Here is an 18810-nt window from a genome sequence, read left to right on the forward strand (position 1 = left end):
TCTCCATTCCTTGCCATTGTGTCCTTGAGAATCACATGTATTTATCTTTCTCTTATATTCTTGATCATACTTTCCCAAGTATTCACTCAAGCGTTTTCATATTCCAGAACCTAAAAAACCTCCAGTTTTTGACCAGCCTCTTCAGTCAGCAGCAGGAGAGGAAGGTGATACGATCCAGCTTAGCTGTCATGTCCAAGGATCACAGCCAATCCGGATTCAGTGGCTGAAAGCAGGGAGAGAAATAAGAGCTTCAGACAGATGCAACTTCAGCTTTGTTAATGGAGTAGCTCTTCTAGAACTTGCTGCAGTTACCAAATCCGATTCAGGAGAATATGTATGCAAAGCTTCGAATGCAGCTGGCACTGACACTTGCAAATCTAAAGTGACAGTTAAAGGTATAGTAACATGGAGAAAATCAAGGCATAAAATGGAAATATCAACAAAAATTCTATCCCACTTTGTTTTCTGTGGAACAAAAAAGTTAATATTCTCAATAATCTTATAACAAACTACTTTTATTATTTAGTTATTTGTAAAACTGTACAATCTGGTAGAATAGTATATTTAACAATAATTTATATCAATTAGTGACATAAATAGTGGGAGATCAGTGTCAGATCAGCAATATATTCTTACAAAGAAGAATTTAGTTTCTAAATCTAAACACCAAATTTAAGAAAAAATGAAAGCTAAATGAGTGAAATTACTTGGAGATGCATATTTTATGGAAAGGATCTGAACAGTGGTGTTTATTAAAGGAAAGTATAGAAGGAATTCAATTGAGCATATGGCCTTGGAGGCTAGTTGTTTCAAGACTGTTACAACTCTGAAATTTTAATTTTTTTAGCTGAAGATAAATACTGTCCTTCCTAGTAGATCTTGCCTTACCATTGCATAAAAGATACAGACGTTCAGTAGTATGTACAAACAGTATCTTTTTCACTACACAGGTAGCCACAAGGCTAAGAATTACATAAATGAAAAAAAAAGAATCTAACAGATCACCAATAAAAATATGCAAGTAACTCTTACAGTGTAATATCCAGAAACAGACTGAAAAGAGAATATCTCACTAAAAACTAATCCATTTTGGAGAACAAGGCTTCTTATTTGCATATCATCTATAAATTTGCAACCATGTAGAGTAAAATTACCTGACTGAAGTTAATGAACAGCTCAATATGTGATCCACAGTGTTCAATCTCATCTGTAAAATACAATTGAAAGTAAAATACAAGTTGATTAAAACAATATTCAAGTATTTTACATTGTTATCACTCGCATAGTATTTTGTTCCATCTCAGGAATTAATTCCTTTTCTTACAATTCCTTCAGAAGCATCATCACACATGAACATAAACTATTACATGAAACCATCTGTTGTAACTATTTGACTCTGTTTTTTTAGAAAAACCAGCAGCTGCACCAGCAGCTAAGAAAGCAGAAGTGGAAGGCAAACTTTATTTTGTGTCAGAGCCTCAGAGTATCAAAGTCATGGAAAGTAAGAACCCTTTTCAAAACAGTACCTTGTCTTCTATTTTCCTACGCCTTTTGTTTGAGATTATGTCCCTCTGTCATAAGGAGGTGGAAAGACTTAGCTTCCTCATTTGCATCTTTCTGCAGAGACCGTTGCAACATTTATGGCAAAAGTTGGAGGAGATCCAATTCCAAATGTTAAATGGATGAAGGGAAAATGGAGGCAACTCAACCAGGGAGGCCGCATTATAATCCAGCAGAGAGGAGATGAAGCCAAACTAGAAATAAAGGACACAATAAAAACTGATTCTGGCATGTACAAATGTGTAGCTTTTAACCAACATGGTGAAATTGAGAGGAGTGTAAACCTACAAGTAGAAGAAAGAAAGAAAGAAGTTGTTGAAGGAGATCTCAGGGCAAAACTAAAAAGGTATATTGAAAGTTTTTATAGATTAATTTGCTATCAACACAGAAGAAACTTTTTTCTTGTACATCTCAGAACAAGATATAATTTTAAAATATTAATTAAATATTAAGAACTGTACTAAAAATAGAAGCACCTGACTAGACTAAACCGAAGGATTCCAGTGCACAAGGCAGTTCTAAGGCAATGAAATTTCTCATCAAACAGCTTTCTAGGAATGAAATGCTGTATATTTAACTTATGTTATTGATTTGCATAGCACTCCAACAAAAAAGAAAGAAGAGGAAGAGCAACCTATTGATATCTTGGAACTTCTCAAAAATGTAGATCCCAAAGAATATGAGAAATACGCTCGCATGTATGGAATTACAGATTTCCGTGGCCTCCTGCAAGCCTTTGAGTTACTAAAGCAAACTCAAGCAGAAGAAAGCCATAGATTGGTAAGATACAGTGTGACTGCAGCTTTGGCTTTCTTAGGGGTAACATGGTTACTTGAACAGACTTGGTGTCTATACTCTGCAGTTAGGAAGTGTGCAGGAATTTCTGGTTCCTCTTCAGTTCTTTTACTGACAGTTCTCAATTTCTTGCATGTTCAAATCCAAGAAGAATAAATGGGCCTTCTGGTTAAGTAAACTCTGTCTTCACAACTTCATTGCAATTGTTAAGATGGGAAGATATGCTAGTTACAGTACAGTTACAGAAAATTTCATGTAGGAATTAATTCTATGTTGGATAAACATGACAGCTTGACATTTAGTATCCTTTAATCTTTGAGTATATTCTGCATTTTATAGGAAATTGAGCTCACAGAAAAAGCTCAAAGGGAAGATCAGGAGTTTGATGAACTTGTAGCTTTTATTCAGCAACGACTCTCACAAACAGAGGTAATATGTTTTTGGACTAATTTGTGAAATATTCAAACCCGTAGCAGGGAACTTGAAACTAATTTAAACTAATATTTTTCAGCCTATTACTCTGGTCAGAGACATTGAAAATCAGACGGTTTTAGCAGATGAGGATGCTATCTTTGAATGTGAGATTAAAATTAACTATCCAGAAATTAAACTTACATGGTACAAGGGAACCCAGAAACTGGACTCCAATGACAAATATGAAATTAGAATTGAAGGTGATCGCCACATACTGAGAATTAGGAACTGTCAGCCTGAGGATCAGGGAAATTTCAGAATAGTGTGCGGACCACACATTGCCAGTGCCAGGCTAACTGTGATTGGTAAGTGTACTTTTGAAGTATGTATTTGAATTAATTTACATTTTATTTATTCCACTCTCTGATCTCTGCTTAAAATGTATGTTTTAACATGCTAATAGAACCTGCAGTTGAACGGCATCTTCATGACACTACTTTCAAGGAAGGAAAAACATGCACACTGACTTGTCAGTTCTCTATCCCAAATGCCAAGTCTCAGTGGTATAGAAATGGGAGACCTATTAAGATAGGAGGGAGATATTCAACGCAAGTCTCTGACAAAGTACACAAACTCATCATCAAGGATGTTAGAACAGAAGACGAAGGACAGTATACCTGCAAGCTTGACAGTCTAGAAACAACAGCAGATCTGGCCATTGAAGGTTTGTAAATATATAGAATCTCTTTATTACAACAGCAATAGACAATTTCTGGAGGTTCCATTAGCAGAACAAATGAAAATAAAAATAATTTCTGAAAGACATGTTCCCAAACTTAGAAATGGACTAAATAACAAATTTTACTGTCCTTTCTCTTTAGACAGGATGTGAAATACTTGGGTACATTAGTTTTTTTGACTAAACCATCATTAATATTGTTCCCTGGCCTGCAAACAATCTGAGTCATACTAGCTTCTGTTTTCTTTGATACTCTTATATTTTCCTTGGACTTTCTTTCTTAATTATTCTTTATCTTTAATTTCCTTGATGGCTACTCTTACATAATGTATCTGCATAGCAATCTTGTTATAGTTGTGTTCTTATGTCTTCTAATCTTCATTCTTATATATAAGACTTCATAGAAGATGGAATGCCTTTTTCTTACTCTACTTGCTCAAGATCTGTTGTTATTACCTCATTATAATTTAGCTGTTATGATAAAAAAATGAGAAGGAATTAGCAAAGGTAAATGGCGTGGTGAGGAATAACAGTTGATGTATTTTTTGTTTCTAAAACCAGCGGAACCAATTCAGTTCACGAAGAGCATACAGAACATTGTTGTGAGTGAACACCAGTCTGCAACCTTTGAGTGCGAGGTGTCCTTTGATGATGCAGTTGTGACATGGTATAAAGGCCCCACTGAACTGAGAGAGAGTCCCAAGTACAGCTTCAGAAGTGAAGGTCGTTGTCATTATATGACTATTCACAATGTTAATGCAGAAGATGAAGGTAAATATGCATGGAAAATCTGTGCTAGTGCCATTGTTTTATCTGATTTTGTTGTCTGGTTTTGAATGACAGAAGCATATAAATACCAACATTCTTGGCTGCTGCAGGTGTATATTCTGTAATTGCTCGTCTTGAACCAAGAGGAGAAGCAAGAAGCACTGCAGAGCTCTATCTGGTAACCAAAGGTTAGCAACTTTTCTAAACAAATTTGTGATCATACCCATGTGCAGATTTGTTTGTTTGAAACATGATTCCAGAAAAATCAATAGTCCTAAAAGAAATCTAATATTCTTTTGCAGAAATCAAACTGGAGCTGAAGCCACCAGGTAAAGTTCATGAGCAAGACTGGCACAAGATCATGTCTATACTCTGTCATAGATTTAGTGCATTGATCTGCTTTATTTTTTATTTTCAAATCTTTTTTTCCTGGTTATAGTAAGTAAAACCTCTTCCCTGAAAAAATATTCCTCATCCACAGACATGTGGAACTATTTATTCTCATAACTAGGTGCAATGAATACTGTGATAACTCCATCATCAGTGACATTAATAGGGACAATATAGGATGCCACATTCTCTAAAACACCGAAGTTTATTTTTGTTTGAATTGCTAAGGAACAGAACAACGAAGAGGTACCAATTAATAGATATGATGTCCTCTACACAACTGAGAAAAAACAACCAAGAAGGCAAAATCAGTAGCAATCATCTTATGAAATATAATGATTTTCTTTTTTGCATGTTCCTAAGAACCTACTCCAAATGTTGCAAGCATTATTTAGAAATAAAATGTAACATCATCCAGTCTTTCCAGAAGAGGTTAATATGACTAGTTATCTGTTGGTTGACTAGCTTATTCTTGAGGAGCAAGCTACAATCCTTGTATGTTACACAAAAAAAATTAAAGCACCGTGAGCTATTATTCTTGGGGAGAGCATACTGAATATTTTTATTAGTAGTATTTATTAAGTCAATTAAACATTTTGATTTTCTAGATGTTCCTGATGCTAAGGTTGCAGTTCCACCTCAAAAACCAGCTGAAGGTAGGGCAATAAACCGTACTTGTTCTATATCTGCACTGAAGCAGAAGGCCAGTGGGAACCTCAGAGAAAAATCTTAGACAGCTCAGTGATAAGATCTGGATAATTGTTCTTGTGCAAATACAATATGGGCAAGACGGCTTGGGTAGGCTTCTTTGCTGTGTGGAAGGTGAAAACTCTACACAAGTAGTGGTAGGAATGAAGCCTTTTTTCTTAAAAAGAGTTAGTCCTTCCATCATGTTTTCCTATCAGTCTGTTGTTCATTTGATCGTCCTTTTACTTCCATCTTCCTCTCTGATAATTTTTTATTTTCATCTCTTCTTTTTGCCACAGAAATATCTTCTAAACAAGCTGTCTAAATTACTACCCTCTAAAAAAAAATAATCTTTTAGAACCATACAATGGATTGCACATATATTGCAAATGGTCTCTCCTTGGGCTCTGGTATTGGACTACAGACTACAAACATTATTTATACTTCTGTTATATTCACTAGCTTACTACGAATCTTAGAAGCTCAATCTTCTTGGGTTTATTTCCTGGATAATTTGGTAAAAGTTTGCAGGGGCAGCAGGAGGGGAAAGATTTCATATTTAGATGAATTGCTATCAGCAATGATAGGAGAGTGATGGCAGCAAAGAAAATAAAACTGAGAAGGTTCAGGGTTCAAATATGGGTAGAACAGGAATTTCCACTCAAAATAAATTTATTCAGCTACTGTAGACTGTGAAAATGAGCACTGTGTTTGCTCTTACTCTGTAGCTGCAATAAAATCATATAATCCATTTTTCCAAACCAGGATTTTTTTTCATAATCAACTTTTTTCATATCATACTGAAATTATGTTCTAAATATTTCATTTTTCCTACAAGCTGCCCCTATTCCTATTCTTCTGCCTCTTGTTCCACCTCCAGAGAAGAAAAAGCCAGGTCAGAATACTTACAGTATTTGAACAGTGTGTACATGTTTCATGACTGTTGGGCTTTGGTTTTTTGTTTGGTTTTTGAGGGGATTGTTTAATTTATTTTTAATTAAATTTTTTAATAAATATTTTATTCTTAAGCAGAAAAAAAGGTTCCACTAAAGAAAGTCCCACAAAAGGTGGTTAAAAAAGTTCCTGAAGAAGTCCCACCACCTAAAGGTAACTTTTTCTTCTTTTTAACTGTTTTAAAAATAGTAGAATTACCTGGTGGAAACAAAGTGTTTTGTTTTGCAGTACCTTGAATCAAACAAAATTGTTTGATTTTTGTCTTTATGTTAAAAACACATATTTAAAATCCAAGCTGATTAAGACTGCTTAAAAAAATAGTCCCTTAAACTGTTTGTGAAGGTGAAATAATTTCATTAAGTGTGAACATCCATGCCTTGCAAATTCCAGGCTATGATATGAATAATCAATTTATTTTTTTTTTTTTTAAGTTCCTGAGGTGCTGCCAGAGAAGCCCAAAGAGGTCAAAATAACATCTATGGCAAGGAGAGAAGAGATACATGAAGAAAAGAAGGAAATATATGAAATGCCTAAAGAAACTTATGAAGAATGGGAAGAAGATTATGGTGAAGACCATGATTATTATGTCAAGGAAGAAGGCTACGATGAAGGGGAAGAGGAATGGGAAGAAACTTATGAGAAAAGAGAAGTGACTTATGAAGAAAAAAGAGTCATTCATGAAGAAGGTATTTTAATTATCATACTATTTTGTTTTTTCTCTTTTGTCATATTTAATCTTGTGACATCAATATTTTGAACCAAGCAACCTTTTTAATTTTTTTTTTGTTACAATAACTGGAACCATAATATGCTGACAAATTTTAACTGACACTTGATGATAAGCCAAGGACCCTGGTACAGCAAGATGTATATGCAGATAAAAATGGACACATTATAATACTTTATAATGTGATTGCCAATGGACTTTGCAGGTCTTAAAAACCTAATATGAGACAATAGTTTATAATGATATGTGTCATTTTTAGCTGTTTGGATGTTTCTTCTATCATTTTCATGTGTTCTAGATAAATTTAATTTATGTTAAAAATTTCCCAAAAATGCTTTATGTTAGTGACTATATTTCAAAATTTCTTGCATGGCGTAACTGTCTTAGGTATTAGTAACATGTATTTCTCTGGGAACAGAATTTGGATCTAATGAGAAACCATCAAACTTGGAAATAAGCAAAACATTTTACTGCAACAATTGGATCTCCAAAACTCTGTTTTTCAAATTCTTAAAATTATAATGTCATAACTAATACCTTCCTGTCTATAGAGCCTTTAGGCAACACATTTTTTATCATTAAGTGATTTTATTGTTTTTTTTAAGTGGTTGAAGTTCCTAAGAAACCTGTGCCTGAGCGAAAACCACCAGCAATTACAGCTGAAAAGAAGGAAGTAACAGTTCAAAAAGGTATGAGTTTCCTGCAAAAATAACAAGAACATGCAGATTAACATCTCTTATGCATCTCTTTCAAGGTGAATTATGCTGGTTATTCACATTTCCTTGGGAGGGAGAAAATTCTCTTTGTGTTGGACATGAGCAAGGGTAACATGAGCAAGGGTCATGGCAATCCTTCCTCTTCTCCCACCTTATAAAGCTAAGCTCTCTGCTCAATGGTGGTTGAAGCAAACTAAGAACTGATGGCAAAACCAAACTGAGCTTCAGTTATCCTTCCTTCTCACTGTTTATGAGCCTTGGGTGTGGGTGTAACTATTGAGCCTGGAAATGCTGCACATCTGAGAATTGTCCTCCATTTAGATCACTGCATGTCTCTCAGGGGAGGATGGGCACTGAACAGTGCACAGGATACACAAACTTTATAGCATCCTAAACATGAAAAGAGCCAACTCTACCTGGTTTGTGTCAGGAAAATAATTTGCAAGATTATTTAAAAAATAAATCTGCCTGAATTACTTGCAGTTGTCAAGAAGCCTGTCGATGAAAAAGTGGAGATGACCACTCAGAGGGTTACAGAAGAAAAAGTCAAACGAGCTGAGGGTAACTACTGTTTAATTACCTTAATGTCATCTTTATATTAAAGTAGTGGCTATTGTTACTTAGCTGATCTGCATACCCTTTATCTTTACTTAACAAGGGTCTGATCAATTTTTCAGTCTTTGAAAAATCTAATAAAAGCTTCTGCTTAATTCTTTAGAATAAGATTAAAAGCTTTTTAGGGGGAAATACTAAATGCAAATGCTAACTACCAATCCTTTAACAAAGGAAGTGAGTGTAAAATTGCACTGGGTGAAATAGTGTGTCTCTAAGCTGAAAAGGGGAAATTCCCATCTTGCTGAGATTTCCATCTTGACCCATCTACCAGGATATCTTGGTTAATTGTCTGGTTATGAAATAAAGATTTACCCTTATTCTCTCAGCAGCTACTTCCTTTTTTATAGCATTTCCCATTCTGCAGCAAGATTCTATCAGCTGCAATTCAATACATGTCAGGAAATGACCTGTGTGCGAAATGTCCTGAGTTACCTAGCCCCTTTTGACAGTAACAATAAAATGAAAAATCACATTCCTTTTGCTGCTTTGTGTGGTTCCAAGATGCCTGACCTAGCTACTGAGTTAGCTTCTTTTTGTCTTTTTTATTGTATTTTCAATATTACTGCTAGATAGCTGTAGAATTATTTTAATCTCTTTGATAAATATTTGACTGAATAACAAAATTCTGATGCCAACAGTTACCAAGAAAGTTGTACCACCAAAACCTACACCAATGGTCATTGAGGAAAAAGTTATGAAAAAGGAAGGTACAGATCAGCATCTCTCCATTACAGTTTACATTTTTTCCAGCATCCTGTGTGTTTCTGTGCATCTTGTCAATATGTGGGCCTGTGTGTATGTATGTGGATCTATTGTACTAGTCACACGGTAACTACTCTCAGTGTTTAAATAGTATGTGTACCATGCTTTAGTCTTTGATAAAGTCTGCTTTTAACATGTTTGTGGCTAGATTTTTGCTTCATGTTTAAGCAGCCTACAGAATATTCCAGTATGATTTAGCTTTTTCTTCATCTGTTCTGCCTGCTGGCCCATCCTTACATAATAAGCATAATTGTGTCCAAGTTACCAAAAATATCTTTGAAGAACTGCCTTTGGAATTCTTTTGATGTACTATTTCCAAAAGCCTGTGCATGCATTTGTTTTCAAATGTTTGGGTTAAAGGTGTCTGTGTCAGTAGTCTTTAACAAATACTAAATATTATATTTGTGTGCTTGTTTTGTGTTCAGTATTTTAGAATATGAATACTGACTGTCTAAATATGTCTAGTACTTTAATGTGCAATACAGATAAAGATTTGATAAAAACTCACATGCTGACTACCACTAATCTGGATCTAGAATAGAAAATACTAAAACAAAATCCTATCTTTAAAGTACCGACAGTAGAAACATGGACTGTTTCAGAAGAAAAGATGTCAGTTTCTGTCCACAGAGAAGAAGAGTATTCATATGTTACAGGTATGTACAAAACCCAAAATCTGTGAACCCAAATCAAAACCAATCAATCCTACTAGACTTTCTTTTGATCTATTTTTATGTATGGCAAATTACATATTTAGACACATCGTATATTTGTCTTTCAGTATGCCTTGCTTCTTTTTGTTCATTGTGTGATGTAGCCTTAGTTTTCTTTAACCTAATAGATGGCAACATTTCAACTATTTTATCTTAATATTGTTTAAATGCTTTTCTTTGAAGAGCCACCAGAGCATGAGAAAACAGTTGAAGAAAGATTCTATGAAGCTGTTTACCCAATTGAAGGTAGATTGATTAAGGATGTGAGGCTAAACAATATTTGAGTTTATTTGTTTGTTTGTTTGTTTCTTTGTTTGTTTGTTTGAATTTGAATCAAATTCATTGTGAGATTTGCTGCTGATTTTCGGTATTAAATTTTTTTACGTATTAGCATACATGTTTCAGTGACCATTGTGTACTGGACACACATAATATCTTCCTCAAGTTTTTCAGATTTACTGTGGATATTGATATTACTTATCTCAAAATTTAATATCTTTAAAATTCCTATTATAGCACAAAGGGAAGTTGAGGAGGAGGAAGAAGTCATTTCTACAGAACTGGAGATCCCTCATGTTGAAGGTGAATAAAGTCTTTGCATCATTGTGCGCCCCATTTTTCTGAACTTTCACTTTATCTGTCTCTTATACTGTTTACCAGAGGATAGCATAAAATAACTGAGATCTTTTCATTTCTCTATGGCTCTACTCTCCAAAGTTCAAGCCCTACTGCATTTCTGAATCTTATTATTCTTCAACACTGCTTTAAATAATTCTTTTAATAGCTTTTTTGAGACGAGTATATTGTATATGTTTGATAAAACAGCATAATTTTTGATATAGATTGTTTGCTTATACACCATGTTGAAAGCAGCCTACTGTGATTTACCAAGTATTTGAACTATCTCCTAAATGATCACCACCTCTCTCTTTAAAGTGCCTGAGGTACCAAAGAGGCGTGTTCCAGAAGAAAGAAAGCCTATTCCTGTCCCTAAAACAGAAGCTCCATCGGCTAAAGGTATTTCTACTGCCCTAGTAAAAAAAAAGAAAAAAATCAAAACTCAAACAAATTGTCTTTCATTGTATTATATTTCATGTTTTCTTGAATATCTTATGAATTTACTCTCTTTGTGTGCTTTTGTATTACCTCCATATGCATTATTTGATTTGGCATTGTCTCCATTGCCCATTTTCGCTTTTTCAGTTGTGCTATAACAACTTACAACTGGAATTTGTCTCAGCTTGAGCCCTTCTCTTTCCTAACAGTTTTGTGCTTATTGTTTGTATTTAGGTTGTGTGGCTTTTGGAGGCAAGGGTAGGGTGTTTTTACTTCAATAGAGTCCCATAAAAAGGGGATAGTGCAGTGACTTTGACACTGGAGTCTTATACTGTATCATAGTGTCTTTCTTGTATAGTCTGTATATGTCCAAAAGGCTGTACATTGTGTTGGTTGCAGTGCTCAGCTCCTTGTCCAGGCACTGTGTTCATTCTATAAAACAATCTTGGATTACTGAAATCTGTATAAGTGTTCTGAGAGCTAAAGATCTCTTACTTTGACAATGTTTCCAAAGTGCCTGAAGTCCCTAAGAAACCTGTTCCAGAAAAGAAAGTTGCTGTTGCTAAAAAGGAGGTGGCTCCCCCAGCAAAAGGTACAGTATCTTTTGAATGTGAGCTTTAACCAGTCAAGTGCTATTGTCCTGTTTTCCTAACTGTTATTCATTTCTCAACATAAGCATCTGATACGTGCAGTCTTTGTGTGTTTTCTTGGATGTGTGTTCTCATCTAAGACATTCAAAAGGCTTAGAAAGATTACTTAAAAGAATTTTAATACCTTTAGAGTTTCTAAAGTGCTAAAAAACCTGTGCCTGAAGAAAAAGTACGTTTGTGTTCCCAAAGGAGAACATCTGCATGCCGAAGACATACTTACTGATGGAGTGTACATTACCTGTTGAATTTTATTTTTCCATTAGTCTGTATGTAATCATGTTTGTTTTTATGCATAATCCTCTTTTATGTATAATTCTCTGTGCACGTATGAGAGTTTTTAAGGCCAAGTAACATATCTGAGCAGCTCTTTCTTCAGTTAAGAATTCAGTCTTAAATAATTTGACAGTCTTTGAGCAACTGGTTTGATTTTATTTTTGTTCAAACATATGTTGCTCTTGTCTTATATCTTTCTATGTCAAGTGTATGAATGTGTTATATGGTATGTCTTGATATTCTTATAAATGGATTAATGAAATTTATAATGCTCCAATAAATCTTTGAAATACAGAATTCAATTATCTTATATTTTATCCTTTTTAAGTGCCAGAGGTGCCTAAGAAAGCTCCCCCAGAGAAAAAAATTGATGTTCTAAAAAGAGAGGAAGCTCCAACACCTAAAGGTACACTTAAATAAATAACATTCTTTTCTTATTATCTTAAACATCCTGTTTATGTGCAATTTTAGTTTTTATTGTTAAGTGAATCTGGTTTTATTTGTACTTCAATTATGTTAGGTATGTATCTTTTGTGTCAGTTTTGTGGATAAATGTGCTATAGATGCAGTTTTAAAGCACCAGTTAGTTTTAGCTAATAATATTATAATTAATACCTTTGAAGTGCAAGAAGTACCTAAGAAACCAGCTCCAGAAGAAAAAATTGCATATGTTGCTAAAGTAGAAGCTCCCCCTGCAAAAGGTACAATACAGTTCACCACAATATCATTTACTGTAGTCTTTAGACTACAGTATTTTTAGAACATACAGTATTCTTTAGAACATTTAATTTGTTTTGTAAACAAAATATGTCTATGTGTAGTCTTTTTGAACAACACATTTCTTTTAAATGATGCATTTACCAGTTTTTACTTCAGAGGTTCTAAAGCAAATACTTTTTTAAAGTGCCTGCAGTTCCTAAGAAACCTATCCCTAAAGAGAAAGTATCTCCTGCTGTTCCTAAAAAAATTGAGGCTCCTCCACCTAAAGGTATGCTTTCCAGCAGAATACAAGAATATGCTGTTTCTCAGCTTATGTTTATATGTTCTGTATTGTAATCAGTTGTTGATTTGTGCTTCCCCTGTGAATTCTGCTGTTCTGATTCAGTGATAGTGAATCATTACATTATGTTGTATATGTTGTGCAATACCTATAAAAATGTTCTTTCTGAATATTGAATCTCTGTTATATGTTATGTGCTCCGTACCCTTAAGCAATTCTTTGGAAACAAATTTAGCATTTTGCAACATTGCTCTCACAATGGAACTGGAAAAGTATACATTTAATATTATTATCTTTCAAAGTGCCCGAACTGCAGAAGAAAGCCACTTTTGAAGAAAGAGTACTTATTACAGAAGAAAGATTATCTGTTGCCATTCCAGAGGAAATCCCACTACCTGAAGGTACACTATAAACAGACAAGTGAGAAACTTAAGCTTTGTCTGCAAGTCTGTTGTTCTAACACCCAGATCAAAATACACAAAAATTTTGTGTTGGTTGTCTTGTATGAGTTTTGTGTTGAACATTTTACAGATTTGCAGGCAGCTAAGAGCCTTCTGAGTGTCATTTACCATTTCAGTCTTGAATGCCAGGATCCCACCACATTGACAGGAGTGGAAACTCTACCACGGAATATAGTGATCTTCAGATCAGGGTCTCATAAAATTGTAGTAGCAAACATGGATATATGGTTTAGTTTAGACTCCTCCATCCATTTGTCATACTCTATACAAAGCTCTCTGTGGCCCTGCAGATAACAATATTGTTTCCCTCTGCAGTATTAGCTTTCCCCCAGCTTTCAGTTCACATTCTCATACTCAAGGGAGACAGATCAGTTGTTTTAAGGTAGTATAATTCTGCATAAAATCTGCTTCAAGGTAACAAATCAGCATTTTGTCTGTTTTTATATCTCATTAATAACTATCCAGTGAAGACAATTTATATTTTCCATTAAAAAGTATAAATGAGTTTTTAGGAGCAAATATGAAAATCCTCTATCTAAAACATGAACTTGCAAATTATATTCCTATGGATATGTGCAGTGTTAATTTCTGTTTGTCTCCTGCAAATTAAATTTTTGCCCAGAACAAGTTGATGTTTTCCCTGACACAGTCACATTTGTTGATGTGCACATTCCAGGCATTTCTTTCGATTCCTGACTTATTCTTCTCATCTTGTTCCTTTCCTTCTCACTTTCATATACTTGGATCATGGAGCAACCTCCAATTTTTTGACTCTTATTTCCTCCACCTCAGCTGTTGTGATGGGGAAGTTTGGGGAGCTGAGGCATTCTGATGAACTGACAGTTGACCAGTGTATGGTATTAGAGAGATACAACACACATGGACAAAACATGTAATTTAGAGCAAATGGTACATATGTATCTGCACAGCACTTTCTGTACTGTATGCATATCTGTCATTGTCATATAGAGTTTGTAAGAATTGCTCTTCATCTTCTCCATCCATCGATCCCTCCCTCTCTCCATCTATCCATCCACCAAAAATACTAAAACTAATAATTTTCCTTAAAGAACCAACAGTAGAAGAATGGTCTGAAGAAGAAACAGAGGAAGTATCTATCTCCATTCACAGAGAAGAGGTTTCTGAAGGTATGACAAACAATTCAGGAATACTAGGCAAAAGCAAAAAAGTAATTTTATTTTGTACCAAAAACTAGTGTGGATTAATATCTACTTTAAGGAAGAATTTACTACTATATAAATACATTTCATAACTTACAAATTTTAATACTAAGAATGTTTACAATTTCTATTACCTGCTTTTGAAAAATGTAGTAGTTAATCCTGTTGTGATGTAGGGAAAATAACGAGGTATCTCTTGGATATTGAGATCTATCAGCCCTTCTTTACAAAAATCCTCTGTTGGAAGTTCCTCTTCCACCAGGTTGCTTGAATGAAATAAAGGTCCTTTAGGATATCATGGTGCCTGTGATTACTCAGGCAATTTCAGCATAAAATGACTGTATTGTTTCCACCTGTAAGTTTATTGGTGGTAACATAATACTGTGAAGGACAATAAATAACACTGCTTGACTCAATTTCTGTTCAAAGGGACACCATAGAAAGATTTTTCCAGGGTCAGCTTTTGTCAAGGAATTTTCTTGGTACTTGGGAGAGAAGCTTTTTCAAAATGGACAAATTCCAACATTAGTGAACTAGTGAACAGAGGAATGGACTGAGCATTTTCGTATTCCATGCAAATTCAAGATGAGGGCTCAGTCTCTCAGTTTCATTTAAGTTGCTTGGAATGTTTCCACTGGCCTCAGAGAGAGCAGGATGGCTTGAGTATAGATTTTGTAATACCAGAGGTGTCTGTTAGTAATGCACACTGCTTATCCATGTCTTACAAGTATTTTGTTGCTTACCAGGGCAACCATAAAGACAGTAATATATGTCAAGCACTTAAGTATTTTTATATTTTACTCTTTCAAAGTGACTGAAGAAGAGTCTTACTACATAGAGGAAACAGTAACAGTTCCTAAAAGAGAGGAAGCCCCAACCACAAAAGGTATATGTTCTTTGCACTACAACATGTTGATTGTTTCATTACTCAACATTATGTTGCCACTCTATGTTTATGTCCATTTGTGGCTTTTTTGTATGAATGAAATATGTTCATGTTGTAGTAATACTATGCCTCTATGTAAAATTATATATTGTAATTTTTTAAAGTGCCTGAGAAGTACAGGAAAGTTGTCCCTGAACCAAAAGTCCCAGCTGCTCCTAAGGAAGCTCCGGGAATTAAAGGTATAAATGAGTTCCTCAGGCCGGTGATGTATCTTCAAGGGGATTATGTTTGTCTTACTGTCCTGCTTGTACATGTTGACACGAGTAGTGTCTGCTTGCAGTGGAAAATGATTGTTTCTTGTACCATGAAAATTATTGTTTGTGCTAACTTTGTAAAACACATTGTGAAGTAGAAGGCAGTTTCAAATGTTACATCTTAATATTCTTTCTCATCTTCTTTTTCATCTTACTCATTTTTCTAAAGTTCCTGAAATTCATAAGAAAGCAGTTCCTAAAGAGAAAGTACCTGTCCCTCTGTCTAAAAAAATGGTGGCTCCACCAGTGAAAGGTATAGCAGTGGTTTGTTCTTGTTGCAAAAAAATTGTTTTGCTGTATTCCATCTTTAACATATTTGCATGTTGACACAAAATATATCTCCCATATCAAATTTCTTCGACATTAAACATGTACTTATATTCGTTTGTCTACCATGACACCTGTGACCTGTGCTGTCTTGATGACATTTATTTTATTTCATCTTCTATCTTATGCCTGTTGATGAAATCAATCAAATTTTCTAAAGTTGCACAATCTTTTTTAAGAACCTGCAGAAAAACAGGTGCCCACTTTTGAGATCGAAGTTGAAGAACCTCCAGCAACCAAAGGTAAACAGAATATTATGATCATGGAGATTCTTTAGTTTGGCCTAGCAGTATTTGTGTTTAGGTGTTTTACTTAAATACAGTTTTGTTTGTTAGTATCTGTAACCTTTGTCTGGATCTCCCCTGTCTTTTGACTATTTACTCATTTTTGTGCTATGGCTGTAAATTACTCTTTCCTGCAGTGTCTCGTTTTTGTTGCTGTTGAAGTTCACTTAGCACTTTCTTTTTAAACAATCAGAATAAGTAGAAAAAACTTACATATATCTGTATTTCAAGTATTGCAATAAAATAATCTTACACATTATTTTTAAGTGACTGAAGTGCACAGGAAAATTATCACAGAAGAAAAGGTTGCAGTTGCTAGAAAAGAGGAGGCTCCACCAAAAAAAGGTATATAATTTTCAGAGTTACACAAGAGAAGTGTTGTTTCAGAGTAGTAGTTTATATATATGTCTAGTTATCTAATATAAACTGTATTGTTCAGTGTTTGCTGTCTTTTTTTTTTTTTACTTGAAGAAATGTCAAGTCTCTACATTTGTGTTTTGTCATCTGATTATATTCATATACTGTGATTAATTCAGCATCTTTTAAAATAAACTCTTTTTAAAAAAGTGCCAGCAGTGACCAAGAAAGCTGTGCCAGAAGACAAAGTACCTGTTCCAATTTCACGGAAAGTGGCAGCTCCACCAGCTAAAGGTATACAAAAGTCCGTGAAAGTAGAGAGGGCTTCTAAATATTAGATGTCCATGTGCATTGTACTCACAATCTGCCTGGTTAATCAAATCTGTCTCTCCTGATTTGATTATAAATGTAAAGGACCTTTGTCTTCTCCCCTGAAAAGAATGCAGAAGGTGACAGAGAATAGTCATACACCTGCATTCCTTGTATTTTCTAGCTATTATTTAACTCCATTGATCACTGGGTGCTTGAGTGCCTTGCAAAGCTGATTGAAGACATTTACTCAGTGAAGAAGTTAAATAAATTTGAACACATTTAGAAAAAAATTATCAGTGTTTTATAACATTGTCAATATTCAAGTGATGGGTCTCAAAATTACAAATATGTCCTCTGTTTCTGTGCTTTTCTTGTGTTTGAAACGTGATTTTGTTACGTATCCTGTGTGTGTGGTGTTCTGCGGTTGAATTGCATTTCTGAAGAGTTAGGAGGCAGAATATTTACATCTTGCTTTCATCTCAATCATTCCATCTTACTTCACAATATGTGAATATTCTGTTTGGTTTTGATTTGTTTTGGTCTATGTATCTATTACTCTAATATTATGTGTATTATACTAGTACATATTATTTAATATTTAACTGCATTTCTGCTGTTACTAAAACAGTGTTTCAAAGTGTCTAATTTTTCTCAACAATTTATTTCTGCAACCTGCCAAATTACTGGTCTTCAAAATACTTAATGCATATCTAGCTACTATGCATTAAAGCTTCAGCTGGTCATTTTCTCAGTTAATTTACATGTCTTTATGGTCGTATGTCTCATGTGACTGTTGTGTTTGTTATAAGTATATTTTCTATGTATTAGTGTACTACTTTCCTGTAATTTTGTCCATTATTCTTTTTCTGAACTTCAGAAAGTGTGTGATTTCTTTTAGAATTTAGTATTCTTACAATTACTATCTTTAAAGTGCAAGAAGTACAGAAGAAAGTTGCCAGAGAAGAAAGAGTATCCGTTGCTGTTCCAAAAAGAAAAGTGTCTCCACCACCAGAAGGTACTCCTGCCCATGGATTAATCTATGAATATACTGTCCTCAAGCAATATGACCAGAGTTTCAAGCCTACGGTTCTGGCACCTTTCTTGAGGTTCAAATTTAGAATCATAGAATCATTTAAGATGGAAAAGACACTTAAGATCATTGAGTCCTATTGTTAACCTAACGCTACCAAGCCTATCAATATGATCCACCATAGTCCCAAGCAAAAGTTTACAGAGTCTTTGAGAAACACTACAGACATTTTCACCAATTACTCTGGGTATGGGAGGTGTCAGGAAATAATAATGATTTTCATAAGAAACTCCAAGTGGGATATTTATTATTGTGCATGATATCGTACCAGAGAAAAAAAATTAATGTTAGACTCTGTCTTTGAAGTACCAACAGAAGAAGAACACTGGGCTATTTCAGAGGAAGTATCCATTTCTCTCCACACAGAAAAGGAGATTTCATACACAGGTATGAAGACTAAAAAGATTCTGTGTCCTGTCCAAATTTACATCTTGTCACCTACTTTAAAAAAAAAAAAAAACAGAGAGAGAGAGAACAAAAGAAAATTTCGCATCCTTTGCTTACTGCCAGTCTGTCATGAAAGTGAAGATTGTAGAATAGCACAAGACAGTATTCCATTCTCATAAAAGACTTAATTCTTTCCTCCTGGCTCACTGCTGTTGTCATAGGAGAACCCAAAACTTTCACTAGGTCCTCCTTCACAAATTTTGCCACCTGTCCAGCCTTTGAGTGGAAACAGGACAGCCTTGTCTTTCATTTAAATTAACATGCTTTCTTTTCCAAAAACAAAGCAGATCCTTTCCTGTTTTCTAAGAGCAATTCCTCACCTAAATCTGAAG

The 18810-nt window shown here is 34.6% G+C and overlaps 1 protein-coding gene across 1 annotated transcript in view; it reads left to right on the forward strand.

Moving 5' to 3' along the window:
* TTN (titin) overlaps positions 1 to 18810 on the forward strand; it is a 244207-nt gene that overhangs the window by 82601 nt on the left and 142796 nt on the right. The window contains exons 95-128 of the mRNA XM_017834916.1: positions 108 to 395; positions 1409 to 1501; positions 1624 to 1906; positions 2160 to 2340; positions 2695 to 2784; positions 2867 to 3134; positions 3233 to 3493; positions 4070 to 4279; positions 4387 to 4464; positions 4579 to 4605; positions 5275 to 5322; positions 6192 to 6248; positions 6386 to 6460; positions 6739 to 6993; positions 7640 to 7723; positions 8234 to 8311; positions 9004 to 9072; positions 9700 to 9783; positions 10024 to 10086; positions 10357 to 10422; positions 10777 to 10857; positions 11411 to 11488; positions 12148 to 12225; positions 12724 to 12807; positions 13122 to 13220; positions 14351 to 14428; positions 15273 to 15347; positions 15512 to 15586; positions 15831 to 15914; positions 16168 to 16230; positions 16540 to 16617; positions 16840 to 16923; positions 17873 to 17956; positions 18338 to 18418. Of these exons, the coding sequence (XP_017690405.1) occupies positions 108 to 395; positions 1409 to 1501; positions 1624 to 1906; positions 2160 to 2340; positions 2695 to 2784; positions 2867 to 3134; positions 3233 to 3493; positions 4070 to 4279; positions 4387 to 4464; positions 4579 to 4605; positions 5275 to 5322; positions 6192 to 6248; positions 6386 to 6460; positions 6739 to 6993; positions 7640 to 7723; positions 8234 to 8311; positions 9004 to 9072; positions 9700 to 9783; positions 10024 to 10086; positions 10357 to 10422; positions 10777 to 10857; positions 11411 to 11488; positions 12148 to 12225; positions 12724 to 12807; positions 13122 to 13220; positions 14351 to 14428; positions 15273 to 15347; positions 15512 to 15586; positions 15831 to 15914; positions 16168 to 16230; positions 16540 to 16617; positions 16840 to 16923; positions 17873 to 17956; positions 18338 to 18418 (3780 nt within the window). The remainder of the gene's footprint in view (positions 1 to 107; positions 396 to 1408; positions 1502 to 1623; positions 1907 to 2159; positions 2341 to 2694; positions 2785 to 2866; positions 3135 to 3232; positions 3494 to 4069; positions 4280 to 4386; positions 4465 to 4578; positions 4606 to 5274; positions 5323 to 6191; positions 6249 to 6385; positions 6461 to 6738; positions 6994 to 7639; positions 7724 to 8233; positions 8312 to 9003; positions 9073 to 9699; positions 9784 to 10023; positions 10087 to 10356; positions 10423 to 10776; positions 10858 to 11410; positions 11489 to 12147; positions 12226 to 12723; positions 12808 to 13121; positions 13221 to 14350; positions 14429 to 15272; positions 15348 to 15511; positions 15587 to 15830; positions 15915 to 16167; positions 16231 to 16539; positions 16618 to 16839; positions 16924 to 17872; positions 17957 to 18337; positions 18419 to 18810) is intronic.

The sequence above is a fragment of the Lepidothrix coronata genome, unplaced genomic scaffold (assembly GCF_001604755.1).
Source record: "Lepidothrix coronata isolate B3197 unplaced genomic scaffold, Lepidothrix_coronata-1.0 Scaffold7, whole genome shotgun sequence".
Classification (NCBI taxonomy): Eukaryota; Metazoa; Chordata; class Aves; order Passeriformes; family Pipridae; genus Lepidothrix; species Lepidothrix coronata.